The 23,854-nt window shown below is 43.8% G+C and overlaps 1 protein-coding gene across 9 annotated transcripts in view; it reads left to right on the forward strand.

Annotated features, from left to right (window-relative positions):
* The window catches only part of ncor1 (nuclear receptor corepressor 1), a 71,829-nt gene that overhangs the window by 24,796 nt on the left and 23,179 nt on the right, over nucleotides 1-23,854 (forward strand). For 7 of the 9 annotated variants that reach the window (XM_088906664.1, XM_088906667.1, XM_088906670.1 and 4 more), the window contains 8 exons: nucleotides 254-358; nucleotides 12,595-12,719; nucleotides 13,993-14,192; nucleotides 14,509-14,613; nucleotides 17,641-17,703; nucleotides 19,962-20,098; nucleotides 20,473-20,599; nucleotides 22,110-22,629. In XM_088906664.1, coding sequence (XP_088762790.1) covers nucleotides 254-358; nucleotides 12,595-12,719; nucleotides 13,993-14,192; nucleotides 14,509-14,613; nucleotides 17,641-17,703; nucleotides 19,962-20,098; nucleotides 20,473-20,599; nucleotides 22,110-22,629 — 1,382 coding nt within the window. Of the gene's footprint in view, nucleotides 1-253; nucleotides 359-6,175; nucleotides 6,351-12,594; nucleotides 12,720-13,992; nucleotides 14,193-14,508; nucleotides 14,614-17,640; nucleotides 17,704-19,961; nucleotides 20,099-20,472; nucleotides 20,600-22,109; nucleotides 22,630-23,854 lie in introns of those variants that run through there. The other 2 variants (XM_088906672.1, XM_088906673.1) reach the window with 1 other exon arrangement.

The following is a 23,854-nucleotide window of genomic DNA, read 5'->3' on the forward strand; positions in this document are numbered from 1 at the left end:
CGGGAGAAATACATCTTCTGTTAAAATGGAGTAAAAAGTTCAAACATGAGAGGCAGGATATGAATTTGGGTGTGATGTTTAGCTTAGCTTTTCTCCAGTGAATGTTCATTACAAACAGAAACTTAAAAGTTGATTTAGAGCATCCAAAAGCTTAAAGATGAATATTTCATTCTAATCAAACCATATGGTTCTAATATGTTGGGTTTTTGTGTTCGTTTGCTTGCTTGTCTGATTCCTCCTCTCGGTGTTGCAGTGCGTTGCGGACTGCGTTTTGTATTACTACTTGACGAAGAAGAACGAGAACTACAAGACCCTGGTGAGGCGCAACTACGGGCGGCGCAGAGGGCGCAGTAACCATGTGAGTTTCTGCACGTTTCAGCTACAGCTCGCTGCTGTCGAAGAGAGCGTCCGTGGGGAGTAACCCGAGGTTATTTCAAGCTTTCCCTCTTTCAGATGCTCTGAGATACCGAGCGGTTATTCTCTTCTGGACCTCTGCGGTACTGGTCTGGGGGGAATGTTATTGATACATGTAGTTCTCTTCCACTGCTGCTTCTCACCAGGGAGATGTCCACTGTGAAGACATAAAAAAAATTCAGAATATCAAACCAGTGAATCTCTCTATCCCTGTCTCAGAAAGCAAGTGAAACTTAACTGTGCAAAATGTGACTTTTACACACAGCGTTCATGTAATCATTGCTACTTATTTTGAAGTGCGTGGGTTCTTGGAGAGTTATAGAATGAAAGTCAAATATGGCACGGGACTTTTTACCTTTAGTGTTGCTGTAAAATATATGCTGAAAATGCAGTATTCTGCATAGTGTATATACATCTGTTCTTGGGGGGCCCCCTAGTGTACAAATGGAGCCTTTCTGTGTTATTGAACTCCCAAGCATTGATGTGCATCTTATAACCAGACAGGCTAATGAGCAGTGTTGGAATAATGTTTATAATTTAAAAATGTTATTAGAGAGACAAATAGGTTTATGAGGTTTGTTACCTGCTGCTCAGGCTCTTTAATAGTAACCTCATCTACCCCTTATAGTCTGTTTTTTCTGTGTATGTCTCAAAATGTTTTAAACAGCTGTCTTGCAGTTTAGTATAAATTGAACACATTTTTGCATCTGCTTAAGTGGGTATAAGGGAAACTGTTAGCACGATTCCCTGACATGGTTAAAGGTTTTACTCTGTGCCTGATGTATTTGCCAGATATGTTTGCAAGTTCTGATGTTTGAAAAATTAAATCCGAAGATGTCTTCCAATAAATCTGCCTCCGCCAAGTCGTAAAGGAAAGGTTTGTCTGTTGCTGCGCTGTGGTGAGTCGTTGGTATGATGGCGGCGGGCCATTCGAGAGCCACAGGCCTCTGAGAGCTAGGTGTCAGCCAAGGCAGGATCCAGACGCTGTGGGAGAGTTTCCAAGAGAATGCAAATGATTGCAGACGTGGATGGGCATGGGTGCCCACAGTCAGCCTCAGCAGTACGTGAGCAGTGTGCCGTCTTCACAGCGATGGAAAAAACACAGAGAAAGAGTGGTGCTGGTGACGAGCGTTTCGTGCAAGAGTTCAGGAAATGACTTTGCAAACAGACAAAGGAGGTGGATGAATGGCGGTTTATGTTCTTTGATTGCTATTTAATTGGAAGAGATGTCCGTATACCTTGTGCATGGTGTGGTGGAGCATTGCTTTCCTCACCGTGTGCCAAGTTAAAGCAATTTGTGATGCAACGCTTTGCAGTTGCTGTGCAGTGTTGTGTGTATTGCAGAATAGGGCAGAGAAATCATTAAACTGGATGAAGGACCTTGGCTTCTGTATAAGTCATGTGAAGATTACAGAAGTACCTTTGCAGAAGCAAACTGAGAATGAGTGTGTACTTCTGGGCACTGTGTCAAAAGCTTGTTGTGCCCTGTGCTGTGCTCAATAAAGACGCTCTTTAGGTCAGTTCCCAGGGTATTCAGGATCATCAGAGGACAGGAGACCATATCACAGCTGCCAGGGTCACAGTGTGCATACTCAGTGTTCAGAGGGAGATAAGTGCTTGTTTGTCTGTTGGGAAGCGTGGAGTTGAGCATCTCCATATATCCTTGCTTAATAAAGCGTTTATCCTGGTGCTTTACTTAAAAGAAGACAAAAGTTGAATTGCAGGGTGTAATGAAGTCTAGGCTTTACTGAATTTCTAAGATTATTTTGTCAAATGGATTCAGAACTTAAAACTCTGAACAGTGAAGTTGATTTTCTTAAAGTCTGCTGTTGCGCTGAAAGGCACAGAGTACTTGAGGATATTGGGCTGCCTGATCAGACACAGAGATGTCTTATTTCTTCACCACAGTTCAGGTATGAATGTCTTTTCACATCCCACAGTGCAGCTGCGAGTTAATAAAGGAGTTTTTGTCCTTGAATGAGTTCTAGCCATAATTCTGTCATCTACCTCTTATTCTTGTGGGACTGGCTGATTTGGAAAAAATACATATGTAACCCTACACCCGGAGAGTTGGCAGCTTCAGTGGTGTTTCAGCTCTATGGGGGAAGGCTCAGAATGAAGGAACAGAGCAGTGTGAATGGCAGTAATGGACCAGAGCTAGGCTTACTTGCATGGTGATCTGCAGCAGTGTGATGATCCATTGTTGGCTAGGTGCTGGCTTTTCCTTCTGATTAAAATCTGTTGTCTGCTGGGTTGCTGTCATGCTTTCTTTAGCTGGAAAAATAGAGGCACAGTGAATAATTTGGTGTGAGTATTGAATAAGTGTACCCAGAAAAACATGAAAAAGGACTGATAACATTTGGCTGTTGTGTGAAGGAAGACTCCCCAGAGGAGCATTTTTGGCTGTCACTTGCTTATGTGTTTTACACTGTATTTTTTTAATTAATGTATCATTGATTAACTATAAATACCCTGCATCTTTGAGCTCCTCAGGGCTCAGTGTGCGTCTCTTTGGGACTTCATCTAAACACAACTTCCTTCCCTTGATTGGATGGAGTGTACAGGTACGCAGCCCTTCTCTCTCCTCCAATCACATCATAAGGGCTGAAACATGAGCAGAGCATGGTGCACCTGAAAAGGACGGCAGCGAAAAGCTAAAACTGGTCTGATAGCCGGACAGACACCAAGCGTTTCATTAAGGTATTTTTCGCTTGTAGTGACAGCCCTCAGATACCCTCCCTTCACTGTAAGATTTACTTAGTCCCCTCTAGACAGCTTCATTTATGTGATGGGTTTTTGCACCTCTGGCAAAGGTGAGAAGAGGGATCTGACATGGACTATAACAAAACTAATTCTCTCTATTATGAACAGTCTTCTGTAGATTTGCCGTGCCTTTTATGGTCCTGTCTTCTTCAGAATTCCCCCTTAAATGAAAGTAAGTTAAGTGTGTATTGCCAGATTTGACATGAATTAAAAGACTTTTGAAAGTCATCTATATTGTGCTTCTGAGTGTCTTCTCTACAGAAAGTGGCATGTGCCCTGTAGCCTAGATATTGTCCCTTTGAATCCAGTGTGGGATACTGCGGTAAAGAACTGGCAGTGTGTGCCATGCAGTCAGCAGACTACTGCAGGGGTAAGGTAGAGTTTGCCTTGCGCTATTACAGACTTGCCTGTCCTCTGATTGGCACCAAATACTTTATTTTTGCCTGCTGGGGTCACCAACCGAGCCACATGACTTGGCAATGCAAATTTCAGAAGACGTGCATCTCGGAGGCCATACTTGTTTCTGAAGTGGGAAATCTGTGGGACTCGAGCCCCACAACGTGCCGGGGTCTAGCTGAGGGCTGAAGAAGGCTGTGGGTGTGGTCACTGTTCTTTTTGCCTGCTGCTTCGAGAGCAGGCCAAGCATAGCACAGCATGCAACGAGCTGGTGTAGCAAGAGGGTTTCACATTCTCGACACTCAAAACCGAAGAAGAATTCAGAGGAAGATGCATTTATGAATCCAGAGCAAAATTGCTTTTGTCGTACGGTGTTATAATATCGTACCATTGTAATTTTATATTATGAGATAAAAGAGAATGGTTGTGTGCGTGTAAAGAAGGAAAGTATGCTGTTATTTAAAACATGGAATCATATTGTAGTTGTGCACTGTTCTATTTATCTACATTGCTGGTGTAAGCATGTAGAAGATAATTGGAATAAAATTATCAAATTTGATGGGGTTTCTTCTCAATGAATGAAATAAATATTTTAACAAATTCCAAGAAGATTTCATTTAGAGAAATCCAGTAAGGTGAATATTGTTATCGATGCACAACAGAAGGTTAAAGTAGATTTTCCTTCAGATTGTTTTTGTTCTACAGTTTAATAAAAAAAACAGCATTCTAGACCAGGCCTGGAGCAGAAAGACTAGAATATTTTATTCATCCTCTTAAACTTTATTTAAAATTATTTTCCATGTGGATGTTGCGATTGTGACTGTTTGCCATTATGAAAGGAAGGTTCTTTGTGTAACAATAATGTAACTTCACATACGCCAGGCTGAAAGACTGCTGCTGGTGAGAACCGCATGAGTCAAGTGAGGAGCACTGAAAAACAGGAGAACATAAGAAAGGCTACAAGCAACAGGAGGGCATTTTGCCCGTCTGTCTGATTGATCCAAAGATCTCACCCGGCTGCTTTTCTGGAAAGGAGCCTGGTTATTGCCTTCAGCAGCATTGCTGGGCCAGAATTGTACACAATATTCTACTAGAGGGCTTTCTAGTGCAATATTCGGTTTTACTGAATAGTTAATTTGAAATTTTAATTATATATACTAACATTTTAAATGTTTCCTTGCATTGTGTAGAAGATGTAAACGGTGTGTCAGCATAATCTTCTAAGACTTTTCTGCTTGTATCTTCTTCTAGCTTCGTTTCCTTTTGTTGTGTCTGTAGTTTGTTTTTGCACAATCCTGCCCTTGCCTAAAAGAACCTGTAAACGGTAATCCTAGAGGCTAAAAGACTAGACCTTCAACAGGCAAGCAGATCCGAAGCCGTGAAATCAAATTCGTACTTGTGCGTGATTTATTTCCATGTTGATCACGCCACGTTATGCTTATCTCCTCGCTCGCTTCTCTGGTGTAACTGCAACTCGGTGAGCCAGCCTGCCAGTGGCAGGAGAGTGCTGGTATCGAAGGAGTTATTTTTCTCCTGGGCTGGTACAGGACTCCTCTTCTTAGTCTGAAGCATAGAGAAGGGGAAAAATAAATGACAATGCTGAATTAATTTGGGAAAATAAAACAACATCCATCTGTCCTGGATTATCTAGCTGTACAAGGGCCAGTGTAGCACTTTTAAGAAAATGACTTGCGACTTAACATTGCAAGGAAGCTCTCCAAATTGTAGGTGTGCACAGTATGGACAAAAAGGCCAATCAGCACCTTTCTGGTTTATGAGAAAATTGGGGAAGGAAAAGCTCTAGGAATGAGACTGAAAACGTCATGTTTCTAGTTTTCTGAGACTGGTTTAGAATTAAGTCACCTAACAATATGACAGTCCTGGCCTGTTCACCCGAAATGACTAGTGGAAGTTTTATTGCTATTACATAAAATTCCTTCTACGTGGTACTCCGTTCTAAATCGTAAGTAAGGATGTCATCACAACCAATTCATTACACAACCAGTTGTGTAAAAACCTTAAGCCCGCTGTTTGATGCAGACAGTGAAACACAAGAAGTGTAAAAAGCAGAGAACTTGTGTGGGTAAACAAGAAGTGTTCAAACCTTCAGGCTTCGGAAGGAGGGTGGGGGTCAAAAACACGAAAGGAAAATAAACCCTTTTTAGGGTTTCCCTGCTTTGCACAAGCCCTGCGTGCTCCGTATACTGACTTGGCACATAGCGGTTTCTCAAAGAGGCAGTCGGCAGGGCCTTTGTACTTGTACTTGCTGAAATCCCCTGGAGACTGACACAGTGAGTAGGCAGTGCTTCTGAGAGAGAGAGAGCAAGCAGAATGTGGAGTAGCGGAAAGGAAGAAAAAAAATCGCCACAGTCTGCTCTGACAGCTTGGATTAGCTGTGCTCTTTCTCCAGCAACGCGGCCACCCCTCTCCGCGCTGGCGCGGGTGGTACGGCCCAGGGATCTGACGAGACCAGAAAACTTGCTGCGCTGCTGTGAATGCCAATCAAAGGCTGCGCTCGGCGGGGATTACCTTGAGTGACCCCTGATAGATTAGAGTGTGCATGTGAGATGGGCGATTCTTCAGGCAGCTTAAACGGCAGGATGACACAATTTCCTGGAATATGCACGGCGCTGGGTCAGGCAGCCCTTCTAAGGAGCTCAGCGATGGAGCTCTCCTGTCCTTTCCAGCTCTTCCTCTGGTCCAAGCCTGACACCCACTGCGGATAGTTTGTGGTGGTCAGGGGCAAAGGGCTTTGATACCAACAGATGAGTTTGCAGGTATGTTTATTGGCTGAGACTGGCTACTGTTTGATTATCTTTCTTTCTGTCTCTGGCTTCCTGAATATCTCTGCTGAAGCAAGATTGCAGTATTTCAGCACCTCTCTCCCAGTGCAAGTCTCTTGCTTGTGCTTCGTGGTTTAAATTTACCACCAGGGTGAGATGATGACTGCTTGTCGCCGTGTAACTGGCGTGCCTCAGCTAAACTCAGTAGGCTAAAGTTCAGGGCCCTTTCCTTCGCAGAAGTTTCCTTGTGCTTTAACCCATTCCTGCTCTTAGTCTTGGCCTGCGAGGTGGGAGCTGTACAGGAGTTTGGTCTGTGGATCTCCGAGTAAACACATGCACACGAGTTGAGAAAGAGACTCAGTAGATCTCTGTGTGGAAGAGTTAGAAATAAAGTTTCTGGATATTACTTTTTACGTTGGTCTTTAGTGAGGAATCAAAATGGCCTTTTTGAAATCATTTCGTGCAAATTGCATCAGTGTTTTGTAAGGCATTCTTTTTCAGCTGCCTGTTTTTCTCCAGTGGAATTAGGTGTATCTAGTTTATTTAAAACATGCAGCTTCAATTTTTTAAACTTTCTATTAGAGACCAGGAGGTATGTTTGTTGTTGAAATGAGAAATACAAATGGATGAATATGGATGAAGCAGATTTTTTGCATAGGAGCACTTTTCTTAGAATGAAAGGATCGCAAAGGTTGCATGTCATCTAATCATCACAGCGTGCTGTAACCTTTTACCTTTGAGAGTGTAGGTTTCTCTACCAGTTGTGTTGTCACTTGCAATTATTCTTAACCAGCAAAGCGGATCTGATTAACCTATCTGCTCCTTGGCTGGGACGACAGGCCTGTGGCAGGACAGCGAAATGGATCGTTAGATTAATACATTTGATCATCTTCCCGTTGCTCAGTTCTGATGCAATTCTAGGAATGTGACAATGTGACCTACAACCCGGCAAAAATGTACCGTATAAATGTCTGCTTTGTTCAGATGCTTTGATGTGGATAAAAAGACTGAAGACTTTTGAAATAGCAGCCTTTTTAATCTGTCTCATGTCCCTATCTATTAATAGACAGCTTTTTTTTCAAGACAGGACTTCATAGGTTTCAAGTTGTATAAATCGCTCGTTCTTTTTTTGCAAGACAAATTTACTTAATAGGTATACATTCTGCAACTTCAAAGTACTTTACATGGTTAAGTGCCTACTGGACAAAAGCGTTTGGCATTATCTACATTTTTCCACTGACCAATCCATTTTCTAACTGCTTTATCCAGTTCCGGGTCGCAGGGGAGTTGGAACCTATCCTGGCAAGGAAAGGTGGGGTACACCCTGGATGGGACGCCCATCATGGGGCACAAACAGACATGCGCAGACTTATAGCAGGCCACATTTTCCCAGAAGCCAATTTTCCCATCACTGTCTTTTTTTCTTCTTTCAAAATAAACTTTATTTCAAATAAAAAACAACTCACAATAAGTACACGTGCTAACAAAATATCAAGCTATCATCAAATAAAGAAAAAAAACTTTCCAAATGAGGCGATTCTCCACTATCAATCATTGCAAATGGATGGTGGGGCCCGAGCATCTGGAGGAGACATACAGACTCCACACAGCCGGCACCCCAGGTCGGACACTGACCCCGGGACCCAGACCTGTGGTGGGTTGGCAGCAATGCTAACCGCTGAGCCACTGGCTATTGGTCTTAATTCATTCATCTGCCCACCGTCTTGTTTCAGCTTTGTTCTCAGTCTGTCGTGTTTCCTAGGAGAGGCTGTTAACCTCCTTGCAGTAAATGCACATTCGCAAGGACTGGCTGGCTCATAGTGTGGTCTTGCCCATTCTTCCCTACAACCTTGCGATGAACTCACGGCAAGGCTAGTTAATTTCAGGATGGGAGACCCCTCTAAGGTACATACCGAATTCATTACCCGGCACCTTCACTGGGAGTCGGCAAGGGATTTATGCAACAGTTTGCAGAAAGTTGTTTTCCAGCATTGGCTTACTGCAGTATTTTCCAATATCTTTTTTTCTGAGTTGACACCCTTAGGAAAATTGTGCATTGAAATTTTGCGTATTTTTTTACCATTTATCTTGCTTGCATTGTACCCTCCTGGGGTACTTTATGATTTACTTTACTGCACTGGCTTAAAATAGTACCATGATTTACTGTAGTGTTTGATAGCCCTTACAAAATGCACAATATTGTCATTGAGTGAGGTAAATGCTGGTTCTTCTTGAGGAAGCTTGCATTTCCATTTTCTTACCTCAGTCTTGCAGAAGTCATTTATTTCACACTTGGTAGCAGACAAGTGTATTTTGATGATGTCACTGGTTCAGTGCTGAATTCAGCGGGATTACACTCTGTGCAATAATGCATTGCCATCAAGCTGGTGTTTCCGCACTATATGTTGAATTGAATCTTTACAACTGCACGGCAAAAAAAATCACTATTCTGTATTCAAAAGAAACTTCATTTAAACTTAAATTTCACCCAACAGTCGTGCCTTGCAGTCTTGAAAGAGAATCTACTGGGAGAAGACCATGGTTAAAAAGTAAGAATGCTGCACCCCCATGCTCAATGATAAGGTGTCCCCTGCCAGTGCAGATATAGACATTGAATTTGCTATACCCAGGATATAGTGTAGCTTTCCAATTGTGTTACACTCTAGTCTTTGTTAAAAGCATTCATAAACCATGGCATTTTCTACAGCGAACTTTAGTCATTAAACCACTTTCTGGACAACTCAGATATTTTGTTTTGTAACTTAAAATTGAAACGGTGCCCTGAAGCCGATAATGCAGTGTTTGCTGCACAGGGAGGGGAAATAAGGAATCTCAGGAAAAACACTTATTGTACTGGTTTATAGTGCAGAACTGTATGTCTTGCTACCCTCAAAACAGCAACGTGGGTTCGTCGACCTTTTATTTATGAGACATCGACGTGTTTGTCTGGAAAGTGTTAGAGCTGCCATTGTGTTTTTGTCCATGTTGACGGTTAAGGTGCCCGCGGCAGGCAGCTGCAGGTCTCGACGCCTGGTTTTTCCGAAGGCGCGTGGGCCTGTGCCCAGCTCCATCGGCGGTGGGTGGGTGAGGCCGGGCTGTTTGGCCAGACCTCTGCTCCCTCCGTCTCTCCGACTCTTTCCCTCACAGTTTGGCTTCGTTTTTCTCCTTCCATCTGGTAACAGCATGGGCTGTTTGCCTTGGCACAAGTGAGCCCGGGGTTTTTTGCAGAGCGCCGTAAAGAGTTCTTCAGACGTAAGCGCTGCTGCTGCTGCTGGTGATGATGATGATGATGATTTTTTTTCTTATAGCACAAGCAGCTTTTTTTTCTGCCCCCCCCCACTCGAACGGCAGCTGGTCTGTCTTCCGTTTTGAATTTCGCAGGCAGGCATCTGCCAGCATTCCCCTCCTCGATGCCAAGGGGGGGCGCGCTGCAGAAATCCCACGAACCCCACCTGCGCTGACGATGATTCACTGCCACTGGTGAATCTTGTTCAACATCTGATGCTCCATGACACATGAACAAGAGCTCCCAATTGAATTCAGAACTGATATGTAATTAAACATTAAACTTAATTGTGGTCGAGTGAGTTTTTGATTTTTTTTTTTGCATTTCCTTCCCTTTTGCACCTTCGATGAGCACATTTGTTACGGCTTAGTTAGGTCTTGCTGGTGATCAAGCTGGCAGAGTGGTCAGATGCCTCTTCTTGTTTAATTAGCCCCCTTCTCCCCCATTTTTGGTGTCGAGCTCTATTTTGTCTATGTAGAGAGCGCTAGGATTTACTTCATATTCCATTTACTGTTTATTCATTTTGACCTCCCAGTGGAAAAGTGAAGTGTTAAGGGTGGTTTATTTCCAGACCTAAGAACATCTGCAATGCATAGCAGACTAAACGAGGAGCAATGTGTATAGAGCTTTGAAGGCAGCAAGTAAGCACAATGAAACAGCTAGTCTGCATACAGCTGTTATATTCAATTTCACCATAAAGTTAATCAAAATATTATGTTGTTGGAGATACCACGAGCAAAGGCCAGTTCTGTGATGGGTAGAATTAAATTTGTAGAACAAGGCAGCTCTATGTTGTGTTGTTCCCCTCAGGAGTATTAACCTTATAGCCTGTGACCTGGGGGTTAATTATTCTTGATGGTTGGGGAGTTTCTGCCTGCTCAATCCTCAGACACAGAGGTTGTATACTGCTGAAGTGTGTATGTGTGTGTTTTTAAGTTTGGGAGTCTCTGGGTGAGCTGTTAGAGCAAAGATTTAGTTATTGTGGCTGTCGCGTATTTAACCATGCTCATGACATGGTTAAAACGTCACAGGGCTTTATGTAATCTGTTGGGCATGAATAATCTTTTCTTGACATTTCCTACAGAAGCTCATAGACATGTTTTTTGTTGGATATTGTTGCAAAATCTGTTAACTTTGTTTAAGCACATGTGGAATTGAATCTTCCACAAGTCTTGAACACTTTCCTGTATAACTCAGTTTACCATATATCTGAGTGCATTGCTAAGGCTGAGTGAGCTGTTAGATTTTTTCCCTGCTGTTGCTCTCTGATGAAGACCAAAAACGAAAGTTTGGAACCATCTGTACAGCAGCTTTTGTGTAGGTTTATTGGCTGATATATGAGAAACAAAAACCTCACTAGCCAGACATGACTAATGGCATCTGCCTCTATTACTACGTCTGCATTTACCACTAGCACTCAAATCGGCCTTCTCCTAATTGAATGAACAGCAGCAATCTATTGCTATCCCTGTGTTTTAGCAGGAAAAAAAATATTTGAAAGTACAAGATGTCCTTAAAATGAAATCCGAACAAGTGGAATGTGAGCTGACAGACTGCCAAACTACCAAGTTATTGAATATAAATACTTAGATTGCATGGTGACAAGGGAGAAAACCTCAGCGATATCGATCATTGTTCTGTAATTGTTTTATGGTAATATTGTATGTGCTGTACCTATATAAATGTACACCTTCTCCCATTTTATAAACAACTTAGATCTGTCTGTGCTTCCCCCATCAGTGAGGCACATTTGTGTGATGTGCTTAAATTTTGAATACCTTCTAGTTTACAATCAGGAAGTGACATCAGATCTTTCCCTTCCTGAAGTTGTAGTCAATTGCAGTACTCAATAGCAGGTAGGCCAGTTTCATATTTTGACTTGACATCTGGAGGCAAAGGCCTGTTGGGGTTTTAGCGTGTGAATTTGTGTACCTGGTATGGAAGTCAATCCCGGAGTTTAGACTTTCCGATTCTCTTTGTGCATTAATGGGGTTTACATGCAACCATTCCATTAGGTTAGAAGCCATTTTGAATATTGTATGTGTGTTATTGTTTTTAACCCATAGAAAATGTTTGCTGAACATTATCACTATTTTTATGTATATCTGAACAGATATGAAATTTGATTATAGAGGTATGTGATTATGGACTGAAATCTGAATTAAGATGCCATATTGTTGACTGTCAGTATGGCCAATTAGGCATGTCAAAAGGTGAAGTTTGTAACAGTAAATTGCGTATGGTTATGTATGATATATGTTCCATTTGTGTTACACTATTTCCATAAAATCAGTGTTAAGTAAAACCTGCAAAATAACACATTAAATAAACACTGTAGTTGTTCATATCCTAGGTTGTGAAGCCATCTGGAAAGTTCTTGAAATTAAAACACATTGGCCATCTTTCTTTTTTTCCCCCAAAGGAAAAGCAAATCGTTAACCTTTATGCTTCCTAAAAAGGTTATTTGGAGATCTTCATGCTGGGAAGTCATTGAAGAGGAATTTAAGCGCCACTAAGTAATCTGTGCGATGTGATACTATGCGATACTGAGCAGCCAGAAATAACAACATAAAACAGGCCACGTTGTCTTTTACTTCTGAATCTGGGTCAAAAGAGGGTCGTGTCCGACAGTAAAGACAAAAAAACTGCCATGGCGCATGCCGTGTCATTGATGAGAACATAGTCTCTTGAGCTCTTTAGATGCACTTTTTTGTAAAATCTAAAAACAGATTGATAATTGCACAAAACGCTTATTATTTGTAAACGTATTTCTAATTTGTGAACTGATCTTAAATCAAGTCGGGGAAAACCTTTCCCCTTTTTGAGTCTGTGAAAGCATGTCTTGCAACCCCTCTTCACTTGGGCAGAAGAATCTCAGCGGCGTTTTGTGTGTGCGTGTTTCAGGCTCTGCTCGCCCTCCCCTTGTAACAGAGGCTGTGTGCTTCTTCTCAGCAACAGATAACACGTCCTTCTCAAGAAGAAAAGGCAGAAGAAAAGACAGAGGAGGACAAGGCGGAGAAAAAAGAGGACGAGGAGAAGAAGGAAGAGGAGGAGAAAGATGAGAAAGAGGAATCGAAGTGAGTGTTTCTCCACGCGTCCCTGCGTTTGAGTGCGTAACTGCTGGCAGCGCTGGAGAGGGCTGGCCATGTGTCAGCCTACAAGCTGAAACCCTCTTCTGTGTCAGCCGCAGGTTGGACACACTGCTCAGTGCTGTTTAGTGGCAGGAATGAAGCTGTGAGTTATGGCAAGTTCAGTAGTAGTGACAGAAATTCCAGAGCCTTAATATTAAGGATTGATTTGCTTTATAAAAGAGCAGCAAATTGTACTATTAAAAAAAATCACAGGCATTGTCTGGCCACAATACATATGATACTCAAACTTGGGTTTCAATTGTTTCGTAAATGGTGCTCACATTTCATTTGCCATATAAATCCATCTTCAGTCAATTTAACTAAAGAAGCACTGAAGTAGGAAAAAATCAGCAGACGTACTGATTTTTGGTCTTTTATACTGTGGTACCCAGTACACACTCACAGCACTGTTACGTCCTTCCGCTCTGGGTCTACTGTTTCTCTCCATCACTAAGAAGGAGATGGATTGTTTTTAACATCTCTATTATAGATGACCTGAGCCATTCTGTGAATATTGCTGCTTGACTGGTTTGTGCTGGATGAAGTGTTAATCCCCCAGCTCTCGCCCCTCTCAGCAGTTGTTCAGTCCTTAAAATAGCTGGTTGTGCAGATGTTTGTTTGCAGCGCTTCTCTTCCTTTGGGAGAACCGAACACTTGACTGCCGGCTGCACCGTGGTTATCAAACTGCACTGAGTATCGCAGCTGGGGTGCCGATCGCACGTTTGACACCGAGCGAACCTGCTGCGCAGCAGAAAGAAATCTACTTTGCCGTCCCCTTAGAAAAAAAGACAGCTTTCCACTGGATTTCTGTTTAGAAAAAATCTAAACATGATACAGAGTTGAGGGGCAGCACAGTGGCACAGCTCTGGGGCCGTGGGTTCAGTTCCTGGAGTGCTATTGGTGTGGAGTCTGTATGTTGCTTGGGTTACCTCTGGGTGCTCCGGTTTCTTCCCACAGTGCTGGTGTGTTCCCACAGACATGCTGGTAGGCTACTTGGCTTATGGGAAAACTGGCCCTGGTGTGAGTGTGTCCATGTGTGCCATGTGATGGACAGACGTCCAGTCCAGGGTGTATCCTGTCCGTGTGTGCCTGTTCCTTTCCGGGACAGACTCCGCCCGGGATCAAGTGGTGAGGAAGTGGATGGCGAAGAGGAACAGCCTGAGACGGCAGACCCTCCGTCGTGTACGCTGCTCATTGTCCCCGCCTGGCTCCGTTTCAGGGACATCGGCAAAGACAGAGACAAGTGCGAAGGCGGCGGAGAGGACGAGGAAGGCAAAGAGCAAGCCACGCCGCGCGGCAGGAAGACCGCCAACAGCCAGGGCCGGCGCAAGGGCAGGATCACCCGCTCCATGGCCAACGAGGCAGCCGCTGTGGCAGCTGAGGAAGGCCCCGTGCCCCCGCCTGCCCCCGCGGAGCCCGGTGAGCCCCCCGAACACCCCGCCACTCGCTCGCTCGGCCCCCCCGGGCACCAGGGTGTGGGGTCGGAGTTTTCCTACGTGAGCGCAGGAGGCCGAGGCAGGGGCGGGCAGGGTACGGTGCTGCCGTCAGGAAGGGCGGCGGACTGAGCCACGTGCGTCTCCTGGAAACTCGAGGCATCCGCCTTCATCTCCGCCGCGGCACAGGGGCAGAGGGGAGTCAGCAGCATATTGCTGCTGCTGTGCCTTGGAATAAGAATGGGTGTAGAAGTCTGGATTGTCGGTAACCTCCTGTTGATTTCCCCCCCCCCCCTTATCAGCACCACAGGAGCCTGCTCAGCCGCCGAAAGCAGAGGCAGCACCGAAGAGCAGCCGGGACCAGGCCAAAGGCAGCCTGGTAACCATGGAAATGCAAGCACACAGAGGTGAGCGCACTTTAGACCAACTTTTGGTTTTTTTTTATCACGTTACAAATAGTTGAAACATGTTGGGGGGTTGATTTTACTTTCAAGTTTCGTACAGGTGAAACAGATTGCTTCCCTGTTATGTGTTCTTTCTGGGCTTGGCGATAATGGTTTAATGGTGTTGCTCGTTCCAGCAGTTGTGGTCCGGTCTCCAGCAGGTGCGACGGGGTCATGTCTCCTGGTATGTTTTAGTGCACAGAGGCGTTGACCGTTCACAAGGAAGCAGGGATAAATATCAGGTTACACGTCGATAAGAACTATGATAAAACTATTGACTAAAACTGGACCAAACCAGAAAAAGATGCCCTGTACACCTGTTGCGTGATATTATTGCATCTGTCCAATAACCTGGACAAGTATTAGTGCTTGTCAGTACTCCGGAAGCGTCTCCCAGCTCACAGGAGCCTTTTGCTGATGTCATTGCGGAAGAAACTGTCGAAATACTGTAGCACCGCAGGAGTGAAATGTCTTCAGTCCTGATTGTATCGGGTGGCTGTGCTTTTGCAAACGACTTTGCGATCTGTGTTTCTCATGGGTAGGGGATAACGGTGCAAAAAGACAGCGCACTCAGGATCAATCAGTCTGGATTCAACATGCGGTGCCTCTTATTGGAATTGGGGAAATACGAATGGAGAAAATGCTAAATATGAATTGGCTGTAACGCGAACACTTTAGAAAATTGCTAATAACATTCAGGGTTAAGTTTGAGTTTTTATTTCTTATATGGTAGCAGACATGGTAAGCACAGAAGTCACATCATGTTTTCTTACAGATTTATCAAGGATAACAGGTGAAAGCTTGAGCTTGATGAACGGCCAACTCCCACTGTGTCAAATGTCCTATTTTCTGCTCTATTCTTCCCATAGAATTCTCTTTGCAATGTTTTTACATTGGTGCTCTACTGAGTGGCTCCCCCTGGTGGCCTGAGACTTTGTGGTTTTCTTATCACTTTCTGAATCTCTCGTCCTAACAGTGTAACAGATAAGGTACCACATGCGGTTTGCATGTTCACAACTTCCAGTTTCCCACGTTTGTGCTTCTCAGCTGTCATGCTGTTTTATGATAGTTCAGAATTGGCTTTCACGTTTATGGACTTTCATGCGTAAGATTGTGCTCTGCGCTTCCAATAACTTTTTCTGTGCCAAAAATAATTTTAAAGGTGATTTTTACATGTACATAAGAACGTAAAATTTGCAAACAAGGGGAAAAACATGCAGCTCCTCTCGTTTTCTTGGTTTTTTTTTTACTTTAAGAAGCTAATTAATGTGAGGATCTTTTCTGGATGATTCTTAAAAGATTATAAACTATCGGCTTCCACTACATGGCTGGGCAGGTTCTTTCAGGCTCACAACCCCCTTAGCACTTTACATTTTAGAGCACTGAAAAAAAATATATTCAACAAAAATAGTTTAAGGGTTCACATGGATAAGAAATTGCCTTTATTTTACATTGTGAACTCACTGAGATGCACATTCTGCTGCTCAAAACTGCATTCGTACTTCACGATTCGCACATGGTTGAATTGTTTTAGTGTATTCATTGGCATTTAGGAATCAGACTACCCCGTCATCACATTTCCTTGTTTACAAAACAATATTGCAATCGTTTGCACAGATGGGCTTCTTTCTCCCTCTGTGTACACTTGCCACCTTTTGGTTTTTCTCTTGAGAAGATCAGGCAGGAGTGACCTTGCAGCTGGTTCCTCCCTCGTCCCATTTTGTCTAGGCATGCTGATCCGTGATTGCTTTAGATCAATCTCTTCAATAAAGCAGAGTTTTCTGAATGCACGACATGATCCTGCAAAGTGACCCAAGGGCACCCTAATTTAAACTCCTCGGGCTCTAGGGCTTTGGGATTTATGGAATTCTGTGTATGATTCCTGAATCGTCACTTGAGCAGGTGAGTTCATTTGGTTGAAGGCCTACTTCCAACAGAGCAGCTTTCTTTAAAGTTTAATTTTCATTTCATAGTAAATACGAGTTTCTGTTATGAATCCAGTGTATTAAACAGTATAGCTAATTCTACATTACGTAATACCACTTGCAATGAGATATTTAATTTACTTAACACTGGAGATCAGTAACATAAGGTGGTCACCTCTAAACTTAATCTCGAATATCTACATTTTGTGTTTTAATACTTTTTGTATAAAAAGGTGTAGTAAGTTTATTTAGTGTACCGATTTCAAAATTGACTTGCTCACTTGAGAATCTGCTTTTTCCAAATGTATGATTCGATCAGCTGTCCTTGTGGTTAATACTGATATGTGGGGTTTCTGACGGGATGCATTTGTATGTTATAAGGTTGAATGCTTGATTATTGAGTATTTAACTTTTTTTCTCATAGGTTTAACATATTTATTTTCAACCACTGAAGAAGAAGGAGTATATTGATTTGTTGCAAGAAAGTGTTCAGTCGTGCCTCTTCAGTTTCAAGGACTGGAGTTTTCAAAGTACCTGTCCCCCTTTTTTTTTATGGATTTTCAATGAAGGTTCCTGAATGCCCAAATAGGCCTTCCAGGACTTTGTGTTTAAAAACAGAAATGTCAAGGGTGATTTCAAGCTATATTTGTGCTCTGTTTACAAGGTTTCAAGGAGAGCCCAAAGCCTGAATAGGTTCTGCGTGCACTTAAACTTCTGAACCTTTGTGCTTTCTAAATCGCTTTCTGAGGACTGTGGCTCATCAGGAGCCGAATGGTTTTGTGACGTGCAATAGAGGAAGTCCTGAAAAAACGTACAACTGTAGCTATATTTTGTTGAAGAGGCAAAAGAAGCCTTAAGAGCCTCTCGCTGTCCCTGTCCTCACTGGACAAGAAAATACTCGTCTCCTTGTGGATTCAGAGAGCCAGCAGCTGATGGGGCCCCCCTGCCTCTGGGGGGTATGGCCTGAGCAGCCCTGAATGTAAACAGATTATTAGATTGTAAGACGCGCGAAAGAGACCGAGCAAGACCTCCGCTCTGTCTGATGGGCTGGCTGCTGTGATTGCAGGCACTGCGGAGTCTGGGGAGACATCGCGCTGGACCGAGGAAGAAATGGAAGTAGCCAAAAAGGGTAGGATTTCATTGCTTTTTACCCCTTTGATCCTGTGCGGAATTGGAGGAGGACTTCTCGCCTTTCGGTTCTGTCTCGTTCTTTTTCTCAGCGCCTCAGCTCTCGCCCTCTCTGTGCACACTGTCTTTCTGTGGGGCACCGGTCCTCTCAGGCCTGTTTCGAGATAATGGAGTTTGATAGTTTTGGCTCCCCTAAAAGATTTTCATCTATTATTTAGGGAAACACTTTGTTACTTCCTCATTGTGCAAAGCTGAAAAATAATGACCAGAGTGTTGTTGGGCTGATGTGTGCACTGCATTTGGAAGACTTTGTATGCATTCAGGCTAGAATTACTCTTTAAATTAGTTTTAAAATAGATTTTAGAATTTTTGACTTCAGTATGCTAAACATAACTGTTCTTTTTATGATAATAGTTTTTTACTTTTGTTAATCTGAAGCATGAAGTACTATCTAAATACATTTGTCTTTGTCAAATGAAGATAAAATGCACCAGATGAAGACTTTTGTTTTTTGAAAATTGTTGAAGATGTATCATCATGCAAAATATATTTTGTTGTGGTTAAATATATCTAAACTGCATGCATACTTGTTGTAGAAGTTACCTTTTTGTTCCCCATTTTGTGAAAACCTCTATTTTTTTAGCTACTGTATCATTGAGAATTGCGTGAAGATTTCGGGCTGGTTTCTTCCTCATTGGTTTTGGTGAATTTAAGCCTTTTCACATAGTAGACATGAAAGACCTTAAACTGCCACTTGAACACGAACGTTTCACCTACTCTTCCTTAAGTGCAGTCTTGAACAATATGTAAGGTCTTGAATATGGTCTTGGTAGTATGGAAAGGTCTTAAACTATGAATTGGGGAGCTCCTGACTGTTTTCTGTGAAAGCTGCCCACATCAACTATTAGAATAAATTGTTCTGATAGTCTTATCAGACTGATACAAAATCTGGATTTTTGTGATTTCATTGTTTAAGACAGTATAGAGGGATTTTTCGTCTTGACATTTTGAGCCACCCTTTTCACTACACAGAAGCCTACCTGTGGAAAGATAAATGTGCAGACGTGGCCAAAGTGATCTGGTCTGTGTTACAGAGACTTTGTTAATGTTAGTTTTACAGCAGGAGTGGGGTCAAAGAAGGGTTAGTGTTTTCCTGCCTTGTAATTAATGTCATTGAGCCAGTTACACGTAGGTGGAGGTTATGAGGACGTTAAGTTCCCACTGTTTATGGTATAGATGCTTCACTAGCTGAATGAGATTATACTGAGGTCATTGTGGATGATCATCTAAAAAAATGCTTCTGAAACTGAGGCGTACTGTATACATTACCTTTTCAAATTGGCTGACACCCTACTGTAAACTCTAGGGTGGCTGTGACAAAAACTGTAAATATAAATGACTTATGAAGTTGGAGGATATGAAAGAGTGAGTGGAGCTCAGAACTGCACTAACATGCCTAAATATCATCACTCCTAAATATTTAGGAGTTGTTAGGATGACATTGCAATTAAGGAGAACAAGAGAATTTCTTAAGGCAAGTTCCCTAGTACCCGGCAGCTAATTTATTATTTGTGCAGTATTACTGACACAGTGCTTTAACTTTTACCTTTTTTGCAGTTGACAGCTCAAAGAACTTCTTATTTTTGCAAGTCCATTGATTCTAAGAAAAGAGTTTCTAAAAATATAATTGTCTGAATTAAATCTGGATTTCATCTAGGCCTGCATGGATTTAGCACGGGGGTCTTAGGAAGAGGGTAGTGTAAGCGAGTTAAATATCCCCTTTGACTCTTGAATAATTGCAGCACAGCTTTGATTTAAGTTTATTGAAACCATCCTCGCTGATTTACATATTAACATTGGCAGACTCCTGCTATTTGTTAAAAGGTCTGGGCTCAGTGCAGACGATGAGAGGTGGGAGGTACCCAGTCCCGCCAGAGGCACTGTGAGGTGCTGAGCCCTAGGTTTCAGAGTGACTGAGAAAAGGTTTGAGCACACCTTACTGGTGAAGGATAACATTCTCAATTTAACTGTATAAAGAGAGCGAAAGAAACGGGCTCAGCTTCAGAATGTATTTCACTTTTTTTATTGAATGGCAGTATTGCCTTTTCCTTCTAAATCAAGGCAGCTCTTCTGGGGGTTGTTGCTTCTGAACGTACCCTAGGTTATAGGGCGGTAAGATGTTTCTCTTCAGTCCCTTCTTGAGTCATGCCTTCCCTGCTCTGTTCTCCCATCATTGAGAGCTGCCTGCTGTGGTCACAGGGTTAGTGGAGCATGGACGCAACTGGTCAGCCATTGCCAAGATGGTGGGCACCAAGAGCGAAGCCCAGTGCAAGAACTTCTACTTCAACTACAAGAGACGACACAACCTGGATAATCTCCTCCAGCAGCACAAGCAGGTACGGGCGGATGCGGCCGCGCTACTTGCTGTGGCCATGTGAAACACGGGTGGGTTACGTTACTTCGAACTTGGTGGTTTCTGTTCTCAGGCCTTTGAAGTGCCGTGTTTGCACAGCGAAATTTAAAAAAACGGGGTTACATTTTTTATTTATCTTCACTGATGTGGCTTTTTTACCTTTCGGCTGAAGCGCCAGAATGAATTAAGAAAGTTATCAAATGAAGAAGCCTGGTGTTAATTAAAGCTAATTGGTTAGAGGTCAGTCCATGCTGCTGAGAAGTTTCCTCGCTCAGAAGGAGTGGCGAGGTTGTTGGAGGGTGCAGGCAGGCGTGTGCTAAGGAGGACCAATCCAGCGGCGTGTCTGGTCCCATGCAGGGTGCGCGGCGTTCCAGGGGAGATCGAGACGTGTCACAGAGTGAGAGTGTGGCCTCGACCATCTCGGCTCCAGAGGACGAGGAGAATGAGGGCTCCAACGAGGAGGAGAATCCCGAGGACAGCGAAGGTCAGTTCCGAGCTCCCGGCAGGACAGATGTTAACGCAGCTGTACAGCTGCCAGTGGCATCCGTATGGATTTTCCTTTTGTCCCTGTGCATCACCTTCTGTCTCCCAAAAAACAGCACATGGTATGCTGGAGAATGATATAAAGAAAAGGTTAATGGCAAAGACAAAATAGCTCCAGTAAACTCCAGTGTTTGGATGGCAGTCCGGTGGCAGGTGCTGTTTTCCTCCTTGAATATGTTTAACACGTCGTTTCTGAGGTGGCTGTGGGTGGGTTTTGCTGAGCCGTCTGGGATCAGTGATAGTCTCTGGAGGAGTGATCTGAATTTATTGTGCCTTGCGGGAATAAACTAAATCGCATACATATTAGTGGTGCAGATTGTTTTTTTTTGTTCTTAGTTGTAATGGAGTGAATATTGTCTTTTTTTGACATAGTCAGCAAGTTGAATGCACTTTAATACTGCAGTTCTTGACTGTGATATTTTATTGCCAATGAACTGTTTCATACACCAATAACTTACAGCTTTTCTGTACTTAAAACATCTCCTCTGACCTCTGTTGGCCCATCTCTCCAGGCTGAATTGGAATATATTCAAACGATCCCTTCGTGTGGCTGGTGTATTGCCCACATACTTGCAACAGATTTGTTAGTGTTTGATTACTGCTTTCGTTACGCCTTCTTTTAAACAACATACATCGACTAAAGCAAATTTCCTACTGCTGACCAGGCAGTTTTGTTTGATAATTCTCCGAGCCTTCAGAGTGGGGTTGTCTTCCTCTTGTAGTTGATGACCTGGAGTGGAGGTGAGGCTTTCACAGACTTTTGTGGTGACGGGTCTCTGGCCTTGTCAGGGTGCAGGACGTGTAAATAAGATACCAGGTTCTCTTTCTGTTGTTGTTTTGTGATGGGATGACATAAACAGGGTGTTATGCTACCAGCTTTGCTTTTTGTTGTGTCTAGAAAAGGAGGGCGCACCTCTTTCTGCTCTTCAAGGAAACCCAAACTTTTCTGTGAGCCTGCAGTGTGCAGTCTTGTGTCTGTGGGCCTTCACATAACCTGGCTGCTTTGGGAAAGTTTTAAAAGAATAGAGAGCATGATGATGATTAAGTCTAGTTGGGCCTTAGTGGCTGTAAACTGTACCTAGAGGAACTCTGCAGCTGCCTGAAGTTGTTGGGATCCCTAGGCGTGTGGGTTGTACATTTAGGTTATATTATCATATATTTCCTGCTGCTTAATTATATTTTTATTTTAAATGTAATGCATCTCTTAGCTGCGGCCCTTGCTTCATGCGTTTTGTTACCTAAGAGCTGCAGTTGCGTGATGTATCCTCCAAGGCATGCTGACAGTTGTGGAGCATCGGTCTTGAAAGCAGTTTCCCTAAGAAACCTTGAAGAATCCTGTATACATGCTCTACATAGTCACCCGCTGCCATGTGATCACCTGAAGAGGTCTGTTCATTCTCTGTTTTGACCTGTTCACTTCAGCCTGTCGCTCTGTTCTCCGTTCGTCTCAGGTGCAGAGAACAGCTCGGACACTGAGAGTGCTCCCTCCCCTTCTCAAGCCGAGTCCAGCAAAGCGCCCGAGCAGCCGGCTGAGAGCACCAGCGTGCCCGGCTTTGCCGGCGCCGAGCCGCCCGCCGAGCAGGCCGGGGCCCTGGGAGCGCCCCACCCCGGCGGCACTCCGAAGCCCCAGGAGGCGGGGTACGGCGAGCTCCGCGTGAAGGAGGAGAAGAGCCCCGAGGCAGCCGAGCCGGGCGCCCAGGACGAGCGGCCCGGCGGCGCCTACGAGGCCCAGGTGCAGACCAAGAGCGAGCCGATGGAAGTGGAGGTTAAATCCGTGGCCGACGTGCAGGTGAAGGTGGAGGCCGACGCCAAGGGGAAGGACTTCCATGAGAAGCCTCGGGACAAAGGAGAGCCTCCGGACACGGGGCTGAGCCTCTCCCAGAGGGGGCCGCAGCCGGACACTCACTCCGACGACTCCAGCGCTACCTGCAGCGCGGACGAGGACGTGGATGCTGAGCCTGACAGGCAGAGGTGAGCCGAGCCGAGCCTCCTGCTGCACTCTAACCAAGCTTATTGTCCTGTGTGCCCGAGTACAATGAAAAGCTTACTGGCGTGTGACAAATGACATAAGAGACGTTTTCTACGTCAGTGTTATGTCATCTCAGTTCTTGGAGACAGGATCAGGGTGGCAGCTATCATTTTAACCAGCAGTTAGATAGCAGCTGTGTGCAAAATGCGAGTGGTGGCAGTGTTTTCAGTTCAGTGCAAAACAGAGGGGTGTAAGAGAGGGGGTGTGCCACGTGGAGACACCAGAGGATGTGTTCCCTGTGCCTGGCCTTACTCCTGCAGCACACACTCCGCGGATCAGTGACTGCTGCACGGATTTTGTAGAAAGGCTGGTGGCGAGGGTCTGATATGACTTGAAATGAGAATGCGTTTCCTCGCCAAGACCATTAGTCCCACAGTGATGCAAGCACAGTCTTTCATAGCTCTTATTTAATATCCCCCTGGTAGAATAATGTTCTGAGGAAAGTGCACTTTTTGTAGAAATGTTTCCTTGAAAACCAAACTGATGTTTACATAAGCCCAAATTACACAATATGTGTCTATTATAGCCTTTTTTACATGATTGGTACTCATTCCTATGTTTTGATCAGTGACTTTTAGGCTTACAGCCAAATGTGCACAGCTGGCTGTTGGATCGCTTTCTAGTTACTGTCTGTCCTGTCTTTTCCATGAAGTTTTCTACTTCACCACAAAGCACTTAAAAATGGCATTTAAATCTCCTCAAAAGCATTGCGTCAGAACACCAGAGAGCTCAGCTAAAATTATCCGCAAATAATATTTTCATTGAAGCGGGGAGGAAAAAAAAACGCAGGAAGTTTAAAGCTCTTCTGAAGTCTAGTTCAATCACTGCTCCCCCTGTACATAGAGGTATTTTAATTTTTGCGAATTCATGCCCCCTGCTATGTACATTTTCACAGAAAGCCATGCATTTCATTGTTAAACCCGTGTCAGCGGAACCAGCTGTGAAAGCTGGAGAATGCATTAGGACTGACGGCAGGCAGGCTGGTTTTGGAAGAAGCAGTGTCTGGTACCTGTAAAATGGATTGTGCAGAGCACTGTTTGTCTTATGCCAGTGCATTTTTAACACTTAAGAAGAGCGCCATATGGGCTGTTAAAATACTTGGCATGTTATTTAGAAGATGAGATGTTTAAAAATGTTTTAGCTTCAAAAACAAAAAACAAGGCTGGC

The sequence above is a fragment of the Atractosteus spatula genome, chromosome 27, assembly GCF_055471065.1.
Source record: "Atractosteus spatula isolate fAtrSpa1 chromosome 27, fAtrSpa1.hap1, whole genome shotgun sequence".
Taxonomy (NCBI): Eukaryota; Metazoa; Chordata; class Actinopteri; order Semionotiformes; family Lepisosteidae; genus Atractosteus; species Atractosteus spatula.